The sequence below is a fragment of the Mirounga angustirostris genome, unplaced genomic scaffold, assembly GCF_029215605.1.
Source record: "Mirounga angustirostris isolate CCGP_5_RB_7025 unplaced genomic scaffold, mMirAng1.0.hap1 SCAF_6, whole genome shotgun sequence".
Taxonomy (NCBI): Eukaryota; Metazoa; Chordata; class Mammalia; order Carnivora; family Phocidae; genus Mirounga; species Mirounga angustirostris.
In genome coordinates this window covers 26322672-26340801 of record NW_026991714.1, presented here as the reverse complement: position 1 = coordinate 26340801, position 18130 = coordinate 26322672, and the positions used below count along the sequence as shown (strand labels likewise).

The following is an 18130-nucleotide window of genomic DNA, read 5'->3' as shown; positions in this document are numbered from 1 at the left end:
CATTCCCCAGGGACTCAGGCCCTGCCCCACCCCTGCCGTGGGGCTCTCTCTCCCTGGCGGTGCCCGTTGGCACCACCCACTCGGCGAGCCTGGGAGTGGGAGCCTGCAGTAGAGTGTACGTTTGGTGTGGGCCCTGTGGGGAAGTGTGGTCATGGCCCTCCTCGGGGGGTCTGCCTGTCTGCTCAGGCTGTCTTCCTGTACCCCAGGGTCTGAGTCACCCGTCATGCTCCGATGACTGGAATTTATCTCTATCTTTATCTGCATCTAGATATTTGCGGGGGGAGGGGGCTGTCGTTATAGAGGGAGGAAGGGCTAAGGGTGAAAACTTCTTTGATTCCAGTCCAGCTGGGCCAGGTCGTTGGCTGATTGGGAGAGGAAGCGGCTGGTGATTTGTTTTGGGTAGAAGGGGGCCTGTGCACCGTGCTCCTGTGGGTGGGGGTCGGAAGGCCCAGGAGAGGGTTGGCTGCAGGGAGGAGAAAAGGGAGAGGACCGGCACCTGCAGTCAGCTTTGCCCTGGAAGAGCCGTGTTCTGAGCCGCTGGTCCTCGGGAGCACGGGTGCCTCTCTGTGCCTTGCGCTGGGCACAGGGTTTGGGGAGCCCAGGGCCTCTCTGCCACCAGCTCACAGACTCAAGGCTCTGCCCCATCAGGGGTGAGGATGGCTTGAACCGTCTCCCCCTATGAGGCCTTCGCCTCTTACGGATGCTCAGGTGAGAGATAAGGCCAAGAGGGAAGGCGGCAGGGGGCCTGGGGAGTGGGCGCCCTAGAAGGGAAGGGTGGGCAGAGCAGGGGTGCTGATTCGTAGCCCAGCTGGTTTCGTGTCCCCATGCCTCTAGCTCCGAAGCAGGACTGTTGAAACTGGTCCTCCCTGAGCCTCAGTTTCTCCATTTATAAAATACGAGTAAGGCTGGGCAAGAGGAAGAAGACTGGGTTCCCAGGAGCACTTCCACCTGGCTGGGCGGCTGACCCCAGTGTCCTGTGGGCTTGTGGCCTCTGACCTGGACCTGGGGGGGAGCTGGGGGAGCCCAGTAACTCAGAGCTCCTGTGCGCCTGGGGTCCTTGGGCTTCTAGGCCTCTGGAGAGAGGGGTTAGGTGTGGTTGCTGACCTCAGACCTCCTGAAAAACCACGTGGGTAAGGGAAGCATGGAGCGTGCTTTTTTGAGGAAAGGGTAAAGGAATGGGAGGGGTTTTTTAGTCTCGGAAAAGAAGAGACTTTAGGGAAGACTCCAATAAGCTCCAAAAGGTGTGGGAAGTGTTTCTTACCTGTCCCAAGGTAAAGGCAAAGGGAAATGGACCGGCTTTGGTGCTGGGGGGTTTAAGTCGCTCCTAGGAAGAGCTTAGATGGAAGGAAGAGGCGGCTGAGTTCGGGTGGGGGTGGGCCGTGTGCCGCAGAGAGCAGCTTCTCGTTGCTTAATAACGCAGACGGTCTGACCGATGACGGTTCAACTTACGGTTTTTTGACTCTATGATGGTCAGGAAGCCATAGGCATTCAGTAGAAACCATACTCGGAATTTTTATCTTTTCCCCGGGCTGGCGGTTACGCCGCACGGTGCTCCCTCGTGATGGTGGGCGGCGGTGGTTCCCAGGCAGCCACGAGACACACAATGACTGTGCCTGTCTTCCACATTCAGGACAGTGTTCGGTAAATGACATGAGATACTGAACACTTTTATACAATAGGCTTGGTTTAGATGACCTTGCCCACTGTAGGCTAGTGTAAGTGTTCGCGTTCAAGGTGGGCTAGACTAAGCCCGTGCCGTTGGGTGGGTTAGGTGGAGTACATGCATTTTCGGCTTAACGATATTTTCAACTCACGATGGGTTTTTTGGGACATAACCCCATCATAAGTCGAGGAAGATTTGTAATAGCTGTTGCTTTATTATGTGCCCGGATCTGCCTTGTGCTATTTTGCCGAACTGTATTATACTCGGATTGTATGACTATTTATTGAGCACCTGCTGTGCTCCAGGCTCTGTGCTAGACTCAGGGGCTACATTGATGAGCAAAAACGGGTATGTTTCCACAGTGCCCTGGGGTGTGGGGTGTGGGTGGGTTCTCACGCTACTGGGCCAGTCAGAAATTAATGAAGCATGTAAAGGTATCTTTACCAACTGTGATAAGTACCCCAAAGGCCAAGTTTATGGTGTCCTAAGAATGCAAAACAGGCACATATTATAAAGTCTGGAGTGTTAGTGGAAGACTCATCCCTTCATATTGGGTTTTCTTATTTTACTGAGGAGGAAATGAGTTCAGAGAGGTTAAGTCACTTGCTCCAGATAGCACAGCAATTGATTGGACAGAGTTGGCTTTTAGATGTGCCCAGGTCTGTCTCACCCCTGATAACTTTTTCTCTCAACCACCTGACTCTAGGAGCATCCTGGGCTATATGACAACTTAATGGATACCCTCTGTTAATTAATCTTCACGGGCACTGGTGAGATAGGGATTCTTATACCCATTATACAAATGAGACCGAGGAAGCTCAGAGTTAATTAACGTGCTTAAGGTGACACACATCAGCTGGTGGCAGAGCAGGAATTTGAACCGAGGTTGGGGAACCCAAAATTGGACCACCCACCATCGTCCCCCAAATACCCTTGTCCTCCCAGCAGAGCCTGCAGAGGTGAAGTCACCCGTGCAGGGACATGAGCTGCAGAGTGGCAGAGCGGGGACTGCATATCAACTTCATACCTGCCACCTGGTTCTCCGTTCTCTCCTCATTTAGTTTATCACCTGCAGCTTTTGCTGTCCACTCAGAGAAAAGAGAGCAGCATGGTTAGGGTCCAGAGCTTGGCGCTGACCCTCTCCGAGGGACTCCCATCTCTGTGGGCAGGGAAAGGGGCTGCTCTTTGAGCAGGCCTGTGCTCTAGGAACTCGGGAGGGAGGGAAGGAGCTGCCCAAGGACCCTCTCCCCGCCCCCCCGCCCTGAAACGTGAGACCCTGGGAGGAGCCCCTCAGGTCTAGGCTGTTGCTTCTCCATCAACAAATGGGTCCCGAGAGACCAACCGAGAGCCAGGGCCCAGTGCCCGAAGTTGAGGCAGACGCCTGTGGAAATGGAAGGGGCCTTGTCTGGGCAGCAGGATCTGGTCGGGTTATTTGGTGGGCACCATGCCCTGGTGAACAGACGGACACCTCCAAGCCAGCTTGGCTGGTCACTAGGAGTCCTTTTCTTTGTTGGGGGCGGGGCGGGGGCTGTGCCATTGGGAGCCCCAGGAAGCAAGCTCCCCAGTATAAAGATAATCCCCAGTGCCCAGCTGGAGGTACTCTTGGGGGTTAAGTGTGGGTAAAAAGGCCATCAGAGCTCAAAGGGAGATGTCCTAATGCAGCCCTTTCCAACAGAAATACAACGTGAGCCTCATGCGTAATTTTAAATTCTCCAGTAACCACATGAAGAAGTGTAAAAAGAAACAAGTGAAAACAGTATTTTATTTAACTCCATGTATCCAAAACATTGTAATTTCAACATCTAATCAATAACCATTTATTAATGAGCTAGGTTGCATTCTGGTTTTCATCCCAAGCCTTGGAAACTGGGGTGCAGTTGACACTTCCGGGAACTGGCCGATGACCGGCTCCGTGACCGCAGATGGTGCGTGGCCATGGTGGTGGGCAGTGCAGTCCTAGAATCAATTAGGGCTGTTAATCACCTCCTCTGCCTTCCCCTTCAGCCCGGGGCGGCGGGGGGGGAGGTGGATGGTGGCTCAGCCTGTTGCCCTGGGGACGCAGCGGCCCGGACCACCGGGGCCTCGGGTCCGCGGACCGCTCCCGTGCGCCCTACTGCGCGGCCGGGGTCTTGGGCTGCAATGGGAGAAAGGCTTTGAGGTAGGAGCTGGAAGGCCCTGAAGTTGAGGACAGGATGGAGGCGAAAACCCCTTAGGACCCGAGTGGGGAGTGAGGAGGTGCCCTGGTGGCCTGCCCACGCCCGGCGGAGCGGTGGGTGTGGGACGAGGTGGCGCGGAGCGGCCCGGGATCACAAGCGCACAGGCCCGCATTGTTCGCCTGTCACACTTCCTCTGGCTTTATTGCCTTTGTCCAACACCCTATTGTCTGGTTTCCTTTTGTCCCCCTTTCAGCCCCGCTGCCTTTTATTTTCCAGCCAGCCTGGTTGTTTTCATTTCTTTTGTCTGAAGTTCCTGAGAGGAAGGTTTTATTTTCAGCGGTTTGATTAATTCACAGCTTGAGCCCGGGGTTTGTTTGTTATGTAATTGCTGCCCTCAGCTTCGGGATAATACCCCCCTCCCCGCCCGCCCCGCCCCTACGCCCCCCACCCCCCACCCCTGCCCGGGGCCTGGCTGGGCGCCCCTCCCTGTGCCCGGATGGGCCGAGCCGCCGGCTTCCTGGACGCTGGCCAGGCCCCTGCGTGGTGAGAGGGGACCCCGGGGCCGGACCCCGGAGCCTCTTCTCCCGGGCCAGCGTTCTTCGGGTCCGGTCTGCCCCACTCTCCTCACCCTGCAGGGCCTGTCCCGGCTCCCACGTCGGTCCCCAGGGCACCCCGCCCTTTGAAAGTGGCGGGAGAGGTCTGTTCTGGTTTAGATGGGGTCATATCAAATACACCTTATTCAACTATAATGTCCGTTCAGTTGTTTAATGTAAAATAGTGCACAGGGACTCCTGTTTCCAGCACAGGGCCTCACTCCTATGTTACAAGAAACATTTTGTTGTAGGGAGTTGACATGATATACAATATGCTACACCCACAATTCAGTTTTAAGGGCTGTTTTGCTGTATCTGATTTTTGCCTTACACTCCCCCCCCAAAATGTGATGCCCATGCAAAAATGTTTAAATTTTTATTTAACAGTGCTTCTCAAACTGGTGGGTATCAGAATCACCTGAAGGGTTTGTTAAAATAGATTCCTGCTCTACCCACGGAGTTTCTGATTTGCAAGTGACCCTTGACTAACTCCCACGCAAGCCCCCAGGCTATGTTTGGACTGTGGGTCCCTTGTAGGGACTGCATTTCTACGGTGTTTTAATAAGGGGTGTTTACTAGTGCCGCGAAACATTCTAAACAGGTAAATTTTAGCAATTCCTAGTCCTCAGAACTGCCCATTTTACAGATGAGGAGACAGGTGTGGAGAGGTTCAGTAACTTACCTAAGGTCACGTAGTGGGTGTAGGACCTACGGATACCTAGAACTTGCTGCTGGGTGTCCCCGCTGGTCTTGTCCCAGTGATTTTGGATAGGGAGCAGGTGAGCTGGGGGCCACTGCTGCTTTGGCTGTGAGACTGGCTTGACCACCAGCACTCACCCCCCAGGATCCTCAGCTCGCTCAGCTACTCCTGGTGTCCCAGGCAGTGGTGACAATGACACGGAGGGGGGGATGCTGGGGGATGCCGTGATGGGAGCAGTGGGTGCAAAGGCTGCTTACAGCAGGGATTGCAAATGCCTACAGGGGCCAATGAGAGAGACTCTAAATGAGGGACTCTAGCTAGCTGAAGGAAAACATCTTTCTTCAAGCCCTACATCTCAGCCTGTTAGTTTCCTACTTTTGGTAGATACATGAATATAAAAAATAGTTCACTTTTATCTTTTCTCTAAGAGGAAAAAAAGGATAAATATATATATATATATATATAGGGTAGATGACACTTGGTTCCCCTTTTGGGGGTCAGTAGGGAATGGTAGGGACTAAGGAAAACTGGCCTGTCCATAAGGAGCACCTGCTACTTAATTCCAGCCAGTTGTTACCCCAGACCAACTACTAGAGAAGTTCAAATCCAGATTATGTGAGGTCTCGTGATTTTTAAATTTTGTTAGCTAATTACAAACACACACACACACACACACAAATAGACACACATATATATGATTTTGACTTTGCTGGGCTCAGAAACTGCCAGTTGAAAATCTCTGCCCTCCTTTGGTGGACCATTCAGCCAACCAGCTCCAACATGGCAGTAGGCAGGGCCTGCTGAAGGCTGGGCCCAGTTGGCTGTAGACCTTACCATTTAAGAAAAAAAAAAAAAGCACAGGACTGAAGAATATTTTTTGATTTTTTTCACTGTGGGTTCCAAATGGAAGTTTGCATTTGGTGAGGGTGGAGTTGCCGTATCCACCATCAGTTTCCCTCTGCTCCTTCTCCCTCAGGATGTCCATGAGGAGCCCTGGCTCTGCCCAGCTGGCCCCGGATGGCGTGGGCACCATGGTGAACTGCACCATCAAGTCCGAAGGGAAGAAGGAGCCCTGCCATGAGGCCCTCCAGGGCTCGGCCACCGCAGCTGAACCCCAGCCCGGAGACCCAGCCCGGGCTCCCCAGGACAGTGCTGACTCCCAAGCTCCAGCCCAGGTGCCCGGCACTTTCCCCGGGGCTCCTGGGTCAGTGTCCCCGCTTTGCCTCCGTAGCCCACACCGACGTGCCATACCCGGCCTCTCCTTGAGGCTGGGCGGGCACCCACTTACCAAGCTGGGCAGACAGGAGAAGCACCGTCTGTCTCTGGGGCAAGACTTCGGCGGGTGGGGAGGGGCTGCCAAGTTCAGTCAGGCCACCTGTCTGAGTGGTACGTGGCCTCGCTCCTGTGCTTGCTCCCCCGTGTGTGACCAGTCCTTACCTCTGAGGACTAGTTGGAGAGACAGGATACATCTGCTCAGAGTTTATCTACCATATGATTTGAGAAAATCAGCCTTATTACCCAAGCCTGAGATCAACCACTGTTAAAGACAATACAATTCCTCATCCTTAAGATGAAGGCGATCTGAACATGAGCAAGAAGGATTCTTGCAGTTCTTAAAAATCCCGATTCCATGCAAGAGCTGCAGAAAGGATAATATGTAACTAAAACCAAAAGAATGAAAATGAGAATTTTAGGGCCCTGAGGAAGGATCCAGCCTGGAGGGGTCCGTGGGAGGGGTTAGGGGGTCGGGGTAGTGATGAGGGAGACTTCCTGGAGGAGTAGCGCCCCGAATTAGGCCTTAAAGAATGGAGAGGACTCTGGTGAGGAGAATTGGCGGGGGTGGTGTCCTAAGGAGGGGTGGGGGGGTCCCAGGAGTCACCTACCCAGCTGCAGATAAGGCTGTGTGCAAGGAAGTGGTGATTAATAGCTCGCTGGCCTCGACTGCAGCAGCGAACCTCATTCACGTGCGTTCACGTCCTTGATCCCAGCAACAGTCCTGACAGGGGAGGTATTAGTATTTCCATTTTCAGAAGAGGGAAGTAAGTCAGGTTCAGAGAAGTTCAGAGTCTCATGTGGGATCAAGCGCCTCGTGAGTCACTGAGCCGGGACTGAGATCCAGGTCTCTGGTCTGCAAACCTTCTGTGCCTTCGCTATATCTGGCTAAGCCAAAGGTTGGGAAGGTGGGGGGGGGCCCCCCTACCCAGGGGGCTGGGTGTGCGTCCCCGGGCTACTCGATTCCCCCTGCAATCTGCCCCCTTCTCTTGAGGGTGACAGTGACATTCAGTGTATATTGTAGGACTGCAGCTCCCCTGAGAGCAATGGGTCCCCGGAACCCAAGAGACCAGGAGCTTCTGAGGCCGCCTCTGGAAGCCAGGAGAAGCTAGACTTCAACCAACATTTAAAAGAAGGTAAGATTAGTCTAGGGGTGCCTGGGTGGCTCAGTCGTTAAGCGTCTGCCTTCAGCTCGGGTCATGATCCCAGGGTCCTGGGATCGAGCTCCGTATCAGGCTCCCTGCTCAGCGGGGAGTCTGCTGCTCCCTCTGCCCCTCCCCCCACTCATGCTTGCTCTCTCGCTCTTGCTCTCAAATAAAATCTTGGGGGGAAAAAATAAAAAAGCAGGGTAAGATGTCTGCCCAGGTTGGAGGTGGGCGTGGGGTGGGAGGTGCTAGGACTTCTGCTCTTCATCCCTTTGGTATCTTCTAGTCGTGCCGGCCATCGAGAAGCTGCTGTCCAGTGACTGGAAGGAGAGGTTTCTGGGAAGGAGCTCTGTGGAAACCAAAGATGTCAAAGGTGAAGGCCCATGTGGGTAGGCAGGGGAGGATGTCTGAACCCTTTCCCTTCTCCTAGCTGGGCCATGCGGTCTGGGCCTATACGGCAGTTTGGGGGGCTCTTAGTCCCCTCCTACCTGGCCTATGCCCTCCTGGCTCCTACCTGGCCCTGGCGGTCAGCACCATCCCTCCCCTGGGGACTGAGTGTTCAGTCTGGCCTCTTGGCAGGAGAGGCCTGGTGGGAATCCCGTTCCATGAGTATGGATTTGGACTCTTTTTTTTTTAATAAGATTTTATTTATTTATTTGACAGAGCACAAGTAGGCAGAGTGGCAGACAGAGGGAGAGGGAGAAGCAGGCTCTCTGCTGAGCAGAGAGCCCAATGTAGGGCTCAATCCCAGGACCTCAGGATCATGACCTGAGCCAAAGGCAGCCACCTAACCGACTGAGCCACCCAGGCGCCCCTGAATTTGGACTCGTACAGGGACCCTTGTGACCTCAGGCAGGTCACTGCCACTTCCCAGATCTAACTGTATCTAACTATATCAAACAAGCTGGACGTGCCCTTTCACTGCTGAAAATTAATTCTAGGCCACCGGGACCTCACTAACTGAATTCAAGGGCTGCTGCTTGGTTCGTGAGTGTCGCTGTTTTCCCAGTGTGGTCAGTCACACCCCCAGGGGGAGCTTTAAGATCGTGCCAATGCCCAGGCTCCATTCCACCTGCTGAATGTGAACCCCAGGGGCTGGGCACTGGGCCTGTGTATTTGTCGAAGGCTCCCTGAGTGATTCTGAGGCGAGTGGCCTGCAGCCTGGCCCAGCTCTGTCATGAGCTCAGCGGGAGGGCAGGAAGCAGTGGTCCTTTTGGGTGAGGGCCGTGTGCCGGATTCTGGACTAAGCCTTACCTTCATTATCTTAGCCTCACGGCACCCCTGTGAAGGGACCGTTCTTGTGCTCATTGATAGACTAAAAAAGACGAAGTGCAGAGAAGTCGGTTACTTGTCCCACAGCCCCGGGACAGCCTCCTGTGGGACAGTCATCCACGCTGACCCTGCAGCTCGGGGCACTTGAGGACCTCTGAGAAGTGATGTGGGACTGAGATGTGTCCCACTGTCTGCATTTCCAGGGGCTGGAAGCAGCGGGTGGGGACCTTCTAGGGCAGGTGGTCATCAGAAGGCAAGCAAGCCCCCTCTGGGGCAAGGATCGTGTCTCCATCCTCTGTCACTCGGCCCCTCACGGGGGCCTGGGAGGTAGCAGTTGCCCAATGAACGTCAGATGGGTGGGTGGATGCGTGGGTGGACAGATGGACAGAAAAACAACAATTCTCACCGGTGGCCGTTTCATCGTGGAGCAGGAACCCAGGAGAGCCTGGCAGAGAAGGAGCTCCAGCTCCTGGTCATGATCCACCAACTGTCCACACTGCGGGACCAGCTCCTGACGGCGCACTCGGAGCAGAAGAACATGGCTGCCATGCTGTTCGAGAAGCAACAGCAGCAGATGGAGCTGGCCCGGCAGCAGCAGGAGCAGGTAGGTCCCTTGCTAGGGGAGAGGGGGTCCATCGGGGCCTGGAGGGGAGCACTGTGGGGGCAGACCTGGTAGTGCAGGCCGAGCGAGGCGGGGGGGGGGGCAGGCCCGGGAGGGGAGGGGCCATGGGCAGGGGCCCCAGGCTGGCTGTGACTCGGCCCTGGGGGGAGCCAGGGGGTGAAAGGGGCCTGCGGGGCTCTGCGAGGGAGCACCCGCCTCGCCTCCCGCTCACCTCCCGCCTCACCTCCCGCCTCACCTCCCGTGGCGGCCTCAGAGGAGAGTGAGCTCCCTGCAAAGGGAGAACGCACTCTGAAGGTGGACTGTCCTGGTGCTTGCCCCGCTCAGGGCACGGAGGGCACGGCGCGGCAGGCCCCGGGCTGGGGCTAATGTCCGTGACCTTCCCTCTCCCCTGCTCTTCCCTGCTGCCAGATCGCCAAACAGCAGCAGCAGCTGATTCAGCAGCAACATAAGATCAACCTCCTCCAGCAGCAGATCCAGGTAAAGAGCGGGGTGGCCAGAGGCGCAGCAGGTGACGCCAGGGATGGAGGGACGGGGTGCAGAGTAAGCAGAATCACTCGGGCATGGCCCCGAGGAGGGGGCTCATTTCCACTCTGGCCCCGTGCCCCCGTGCCCCCGTCGTCTTCCTCTGTTTTCAGGGAGGGGCCAGAGTACCTTCGTCCCCAACTGGGGCTGAGCTGAGGGCAGGTAGCGGGAGGTGATGTGGGGTCTGGTGGAGCCTTTCGAAGACTGGTCCTGTACTGGTCTGCGTGCCTCCCGTGTCTGGGTCCCCATGCCGTGTCCTGGGCTGAGCTGTGTGGGCCCCCAGGGACTCACACAGGGTTTCTTTGCTCTCAGCAGGTCAACATGCCTTATGTCATGATCCCGGCCTTTCCCCCGAGCCACCAGCCTCTACCTGTCACCCCCGATTCCCAGCTGGCCTTGCCCATTCAGCCCATCCCCTGCAAACCAGGTGAGTGGGGGGGGGGGGTGCAGCCATTAGCAGAGGCTGTCCTAAGGTCCCTGAAGGAGCCCCGGACCGTGCTCATGCATTCCTTTACTATGTGGCCTTCCTGGGCCTCGCTTTTGGATCTGTCCAGTGGAAGAAGAATCCCTTCTTTCTGAACTTCACTGGGAGAATGAACAGCAATAGCACTTGAACACCATGAAGTACTTGGCAGATGTAAGCGGATGTGGCCGATTTAGATGCAGTGTCCCCAGCTCTGGTCCCTTTACTGGACCAGAATAGTAACATCTTGGACATTCACTGAGGTGTCTACATTTCCCAGACTCTCACTCTTGTCTCTACCCCAACCGTGCCCCTTCTGCCCCGCCCCCGAAATTCAGCGAACACAGACTGAGCACCAACCACCTGTCAGACGCTGTGTTGTCAGGTGGCCACGGGGTGGGGGAAGGGTGATGATAAAAATGGACATTGAGCTCCAGGAATTTATGGTCTCAGCAGGGAGAAAGGATGCCAGTAACTGGGGAATCTGGGAAGGCTTTCTAAGGAGGTCAGAAATTAGTTGGTGCCCAGGAGGTAGACTGGGGGGGTGAAGCTGGGAGCTGAGGGTGGAAGGCAGTCTGAGGCAGAGGGCCTGGAGCCTGCTGCCAGAAGCTGCAGGGGGTTGGAGTTGAGGGGAGCGCATGACTGGGTGGTCGTGGGACAGGCCGGTGAGGGAATTTATTTTGTAGAATGCAATCATGCTTGAACGATTGAACGGAGGGTGTGTTGTCACACCGACTGGGTGATGGGGAACAGAGAGGGACGGGGTACCAGCTGGAGCGGGGACCAGTGGGGGGCTGCTGAGGGGCTTCTGGGGACAGCATGACAGCCTGCGCTTGGGCAGAGGTGGTGGGACAGAGGCACAGATGGAATATGTAGGCCGTGATCATGGATTCCTGGTGAAGGGTCATGGGACAGGGCAGGGATGTTGCCCATAGCTGCCCCAGGAGTGGGGACAGCTTTTAGGTCGAGCCCCTCTGGTCCACCGTCCCTGTTCCGTGTGCGAGAGCAGGCAGGTGAGTTCCTGTGGGCCTGCCACCAAGGCCTGTGGGCTACGGGCACAGTTCGTGGGTCACGGACTCTGCTCCTGCCTCATTCTACACCAGGCACTCTGGGTGGGGGGACACAAAGGACTGAAAAAGTTAGGCCCTGCCTTCCAGGAATTTTCCACCTGGGGAGGTAGGGAGTTTAGGAAGGGGGAGCAGGCCAGCAGCACAAACCCACTGCAGCTCTGGGTGAATAGAGCTGCTGGAGTGAGGAGGGCAGGGCCTGGTGGGGGCGTTGGGGTGCATCTGCGCCCGTGCCTTCTGGACAAGAGAGGCAGGAAACAAGCTGTGGAAGACCTCAACTGGCCAGGCTGCCACCCGCTTTGTTGGCTCCAGAATCCTAGTAACCAGGGGGCCTGGAGGCTTCCAGAGGGCCCTTCCCCAAGCTGAGTGCATCACGCCTCTCCTTAGCTCACAAGCCCTAGATGGTGCCCTGTCACCTACAGCATGGAGTCCACAAACTCCCAAGGTTGCCTGTCCCGGCCAGTTTCCTTTCCCACGCCTTGGCTCTCACCTCAGTGCTCGCCCTCCGCCTGCCCACCCATAGCCACTAGCCCACCTCTTGCCGCTCTCCCCAGGAAGCCTGCTGCGGGCACCCCAGCTGGAACCAGGTTCTCTGGCATGCCACCCATGCAGCCTGTATCCCTACCGGCCATGTGGTTAGTGATTTGTGTCCGCAGCTTAGCTCTCCACCTGAACGGCCAGCTCCGTGATGCTGGGCTGGGTTGAGGGCGAGTGAGGTGGGCCCGGTAGGATGGAGAATGGAGAAGGTGGGTGCCACGTAAAGGGGAAAGCATGGGCTATGGAGTCTCGAGGACCTGGGTTCACAGGTCCTTGTTCCCATTTCTGAGCTATGTGGGCAACCCATTTTTCATCTGCTTAGTCTCCGCTTCTCTGCAAAACGGGGTGATGTACCGAGCCCCTGTTGTATGCCACTCACTAGGGATTACTGTGAGCTACCGCAGGAGACAGGCTAACACGCGGGGAGCGGCTTTCAGACCTGCACGTAGTAGGTACGGACCACGAGTATCCGTAGAGTGAGCAGAGGTGTACCTGGCCTCGGGTCACCATTGTGTTGGACCCCGAGGCTCCGGGGGTTGGAAAGGGCAGGACAAAGGTGAAGATGCGGACCAGCGGGCGGGGCAGTGGGGGATGAGGGCATGGGAAGCCTTGGCACTCTGGGGCTGGGGAAAGCCGTGGCTGAAAGCCGACTGGGCCAGCTTCGAGCTTCTGTCCCCTTGGTGCTGCTGGGACCTCGTCAAGCAGGCCGTCTGCTGTTCTGTGCTCATCCAGGACTTTTCTCCTTGCCGCCTTTTCCGTAGTGGAGTACCCCTTACCGCTGCTGCACAGTCCCCCTGCCCCCGTGGTGAAGAGGCCCGGGGCCGTGGCTGCCCACCACCCCCTGCAGGTACTGCTCCACCCCTCGCCTGGGATGGCTGGGGCTGCCTGCCTAGCGGGTGGTGGGGCCCTCCGTCCTTGTTCACCTGTTCCTGCGTCTCCTTGTCTGTTCCCGGTACGCCTGTCTTTCTCGCTGTTACCACGTGTCCCCTCTGTCCGTCCGTGGGGGGGGGTCTCCTTCGGTGTCTCTCTCAGCCTCTGATCTCTGGGTCTCCCTCAGGAGCCCTCCCAGCCTCTGAACCTCACGGCCAAGCCCAAGGCCCCCGAGCTGCCCAATGCCTCCAGTTCCCCCAGCCTGAAGATGAACAACTGTGGGCCCCGCCCCCCCAGCCATGGGGCCCCCACGCGGGACCTGCAGGCCAGCCCGCCCAGCCTGCCACTGGGTAAGCTTCCTGCCAGGAGGGCGTCTTATGACCTTGGGCATGTCCTTCCCTTCTGTGGGGTTACAGGTTTCTGGAAAACAAGGGTTAGACCTGCTGTCTTTGGCCTCTTTGTTTCCACACTCAGTGCCTCAGAAGCTCCCTTACCTCCTGCCCGCCCCCAGATCTGACTGGGCACCCCCACGTCAGGGATCCAGGCCACGGAGTCGCACAATTTCAGGGAGTGCCAGTCTGCATTCTAGTCCGTTGGCACACGGGGAAACAGCCAGTGTAAACAGCGCCCCCTTGGGGATGTGCAGTGCAGAGGGGCGAGGGGATGCCAACCCCCCATGAACAGGGTTACCTCTCTACGAACCCTCAGCCTCCCCGCTTCTCCCATAGGCTTCCTTGGTGAAGGGGATGCTGTCACCAAAGCCATTCAGGATGCTCGACAGCTGCTGCATGGCCACAGTGGGGCGTTAGAGAGCTCCCCCAACGCTCCTTTCCGCAAGGTATGGGCCCCCCACTCCCCTGCACCGGGGCGCAGGGAACCGCCAACAGACGGTGGCTGGGGTGGAAGACTCAAGTCTGAAGCCATCAGAGGGAGGGGTGGAGGGAGGGCAGTGGGGTGATGCAGAGAGGCCGATGTAGATTTCCTCTGTCAACCCCAGGACCTCATCAGTCTGGACACGTCCCCGGCCAAGGAGCGGCTGGAGGAGAGTTGTGTGCACCCCCTGGAAGAAGCCATGCTGGGCTGCGACATGGACGGTAGGACCCCGGGCTGGTGGGCAGCAGGGCCCGCCTCTGCTTCCCACGGGGGCCAGGGTGGGTCAGGTCGTCTCTATCCCTGATGCCTTTTCTCCCATAGTCTGTCTCTCGAGTCCCCTCGTGTGTCTGTCCCTTGTCAGTCCCCGGCTGGGCCTCTGCGGAGGTCTTGCTGCTGGTGTCCAATGGCGGCTGTGGGAGCCCCGCCATCGCCCCCTAGTGATCAAGTAGGAGATGACTGCCAGCCGCGGAGGCCTCTCCTTCCTTACCCCAGAGGAGCCGCCCCGCCTGGCTGACTCCACTCCTGTCCCCCAGGCTCCCGCCACTTTCCTGAGTCCCGCAGCAGCAGCCACATCAAGAGGCCCATGAATGCCTTCATGGTGTGGGCCAAGGATGAGCGACGGAAGATCCTCCAAGCCTTCCCGGACATGCACAACTCGAGCATCAGCAAGATCCTGGGTAAGGGCCAGTGGTGGGGTGTCTGGGAGCTCTCAGGGCTCCAGGAGACAGCTGTCAGGATGACCTTCAGAGGAGTCTGGGGTACAGGGGTCAGGCCGGATGTGCGGAGGCTGGGTCCTGGGGTTTTGTATCGTCATAGGGCTCTTTGGTTAGCACCTGCACCTAAGAACTCAGGCGTGCGTGCGTGCGTTCTTTAGCCCCTGATCTCTCCCTAACCTATTCTGCTGTTGGTCCAGACCCTTGGAACTCTGGCTCTGGCAAGAAAGAGGAAGGACTGGTGTTCTCGGGCTATCCTTAGAAAGGTTTTATATATATATATATATATTACATATATATAAAAATTAATATTTTTTAGATATCATTTTTAAATAAGTGTTAATTTAATCTCTACACCCAACATGGGGCTCAGACTCCTAAATAAGAGTCAGATGCTCTTCCGACTGAGCCAGCCACTGCCCCAGTAGAAAGATTTTTTTAAAAAATTCTATGTCCTGACTGGAGGTCAAGGAGGGATGTAGGGCAGGTGGGGCTAGAAGCTGGCCGTTGTCTTCAAGATGGAGGCTCTTGTCTCTTGTCAGCCGAGACAGTTGACAAGGTATTTTGTCTTAAGCAGGAGGCCAGGGGGGCTGTTCTTTTGTTTATGCAAATCATGCAGACCAGAGGCCTCCCAGAAGTTGCTGGGTAGTCTGGGACGTGGTAGCACGTGCCAGCTTCATTCATTCATTTGCTCAAGGGACCTCCAAGGAGCACCTGTGTTGGGCCAGCTCCTTGCTAAATGTCGGCACATAGATCACCTCATGGACTCACCTGGGGACCCAAGTCTTGGGGCCTGCAGGGGGGCTGGGGATGGTGGGCAAAACCCCACACTGACCGCCCACCCCGGGGCCCGGGCCAGGCTCCCGCTGGAAGTCCATGACCAACCAGGAGAAGCAGCCGTACTACGAGGAGCAGGCGAGGCTGAGCCGGCAGCACCTGGAAAAGTACCCCGATTACAAGTATAAGCCCCGGCCCAAGCGCACCTGCATCGTGGAGGGCAAGCGGCTCCGGGTGGGCGAGTACAAAGCCCTGATGAGGACCCGGCGCCAGGATGCCCGCCAGAGCTACGTGACCCCGTGAGTTGCGCCTCCCTGGGTGGTGGGGACCGTGCACGCGTCCCTGCGCTGCGCAGGCTGATGCTGGTGTGTGTCGGCCTTCGTCGGGGTCTCCGGGGGTGCTGTCTGGCCTGGAGCGCACGTGTGCGTGGGCATCGTGTGTGTCTCCCGGGGCCCACCCGTGGGGCTGCAGGGGTGTAGGGTAGGGGTTGTACCTGACTGGGGGGCGCTGGCCACGTGTACCTGGAGGAAAACGTGCCTGTGAGTTACAAACTCCGTGAAAAAATTCAGGGCTACTAAAAACAAAGGTGCTTCTCATATAGGGGGTGCCTGACTTGTCAGAAGCAAGCACTTTCGTGGATTCATGTAAACGGGAACCCCCCTGGGGCATTTAAGTCTATCGCTTCCTAATGCTGAGTCCCACACGTTCCCCCGGGAGTATCTGTGGAACACGCTCCCGGCCCTGAGGCCGCATGTGTGTGCTGGGCTGTGGCTGACCGTGAATGTGGCCATCAGAAGGCAGCTGGGGGGTGGGGGGGTGGAGTGTGTGTGTGTGTGTGTGTGTGTGTGTGTGTGTGTGTGTGTGTCAGAGCCGAAAGCGTGGTGGTGGGGTGGGAGGGCACAACCCCAAAGTGGGTGCGGGGAGCTTTATGGGGGTGCAAAGTGAGGGTCCTTCTGCAACGTGCCTCTTCTCTGCCCTGCAGTCCCCAGGCCGGCCACCTGCAGATGAGCTCTCCCGACGTCCTGTACCCTCGGGTGGCAGGCATGCCCCTGGCTCAGCCCCTGGTGGAGCATTACGTGCCCCGGAGCCTGGACCCCAACATGCCTGTCATCGTCAACACTTGCAGCCTCAGGGAGGAGGGGGAGGCCACGGAAGACAGGCACTCGGTGGCAGAGGGTGAGCTGTACCGGTACAGCGAGGACGAGGACTCGGAGGGCGACGAGAAGAGCGACGGGGAGCTGGTGGTGCTCACAGACTGATCCAAGCGGGGTGGGCCCGGCCTCCTCCCGGGGAAGACCCGGCCCCCAGCCCATGGGCGCAGCCAGCCAGCCTGGACTCTGTTGGTACTTGGACTTGGGCCTGCCCGGGAGAGGGGCACAGCTGTGCACTTGTAGATAGCCTCCTGGGGGGAGATGCCCCCCCACCAGCCCTGCGGCCACGCCCAGGGAGCTGCTGGCCTCACCGGGCAGGACCTGTAGAGTGGTCGGGGGCTGAGCGCCTTGGCCCATGGGGCCCATGGCCAGCAGACACTGTATGACCCTCCCCTCCTGCAGGTCTCCTCACCCCCGGGGTATGGCAGCTCCAGACCTGTCGCCCTGGGGCCACATGCTTTGTTTCCATTCTTGTCCTGGCTGGACCAGCCCCTGTAGGACCAACACCCCCCCCCATGTCCCCCCCCCCCCCCCCATCGCTCCTCTATCACAGGATCACTTTGTGCAAAAAGGTCTGGCTGTCCCTCGCTGTCTTGATCTTCTGCCCAGCCTGTCGTGCCTCTGGCTGCGGAGTATAGATGTGTGCGCGTGTGTTTGTGTGTGTGTGTGCGTGCGTGCACACGCGTGTTTCCATCTGTTCACTCATCACGCAAGGTCTTTATTGAGCACCTGCTCCGTGCCAGGCACTGTTGCTGAGTTCCTGTGGGTGTCTCTTGATACCACTCTTGCTTCTCTGGGGGCCTCTCCGTGCTTCACTGTCCCCAAATTGCTACCTCTTTGTCAGTCTGGGTGTCTCAGGTTCTGTGTGTCCTCGTGTGTGTTTCTGTCCTCGTTTCTCTGCAGGGCTGTTCTTCGGTCTCCCTTTCTTGGGGTCTGCGCCTCTGCCCTTTTGATACCGCTGGCCAGTCTGGGTTTCTGTGAGGCCCCTGGTCAGCCCCGGGGCCCACCAGCCGCCCTGACCTCCCCTGCCTGTCCCTTCACTCCCTCCCTGACTCTCCCCTGCCGGGCCGTTCCCACAGAGCCATTTTTAGCTCAGAGCAACAGGGGAATGTGCTCAGCCTCCAAGGGGCTCGGTCTTCGTGCCCCAGCCCCTGGTCCCAGCCTGAGTGCCGGGAGTTGGGGACAGGAGGACTGATGGTGCCCCCCTTCCTGACAGTTGACAGAAGCCCTGGAGAGCCAGGGCTCCTCATGGCAGCTGGTGAGTAGGGAGTGGAAGTGGGGGGGGCTCCCCATTCTTGGGTTGGTGAGGATAAGACTGCCCCTCTGCCTGCTCCTTTCCCCTCCCCCACTCACACTGGGGAACTTGCCTCAGCTCCTGCTCACATGGACAAATTATTTCCCTAAGAAAAATCCCACTGGCACCTGACTCCACAAAGATCCTGAACAGCCCTTGGGTCAGGGTGGGAAGGGAACCCCAAACCCACAGGGGCAGATGTGGCATCTGTGCCTAACCCCCCCCATCTCCCCTTCCTCTCCATCCCCCCCTTCCCTCAAGCCCAACTTCTCTCCAGGCTGTTTCTTTTTTTTATGACTGTAAACATAGATAGTGCTTTATTTTGTTAATAATAAGATAATGATGAGTAACTTAACCAGCACCTTTCTCCTGTTTACACTTGGGGAATTTTTTTGTTTTCTGTTGGCATAATAAAGACAGACCATTTCAGAATCTGGTTC

General features: G+C 57.3%; 1 protein-coding gene across 1 annotated transcript; it reads left to right on the top strand.

Annotated features, from left to right (window-relative positions):
* The first annotated feature begins 387 nt into the window (after positions 1-387).
* On the top strand, positions 388-18122 carry SOX13 (SRY-box transcription factor 13). Its single transcript, XM_064593964.1, is given in 15 exon segments — positions 388-708; positions 6089-6302; positions 6305-6316; positions 7409-7520; positions 7816-7902; positions 9233-9405; positions 9832-9900; positions 10258-10372; positions 12774-12859; positions 13070-13232; positions 13611-13720; positions 13880-13976; positions 14289-14432; positions 15328-15544; positions 16228-18122. Coding segments are annotated over 15 exon segments (1884 nt in total). The 5' UTR covers positions 388-700; the 3' UTR covers positions 16505-18122.
* The last annotated feature ends 8 nt before the right edge of the window (positions 18123-18130 follow it).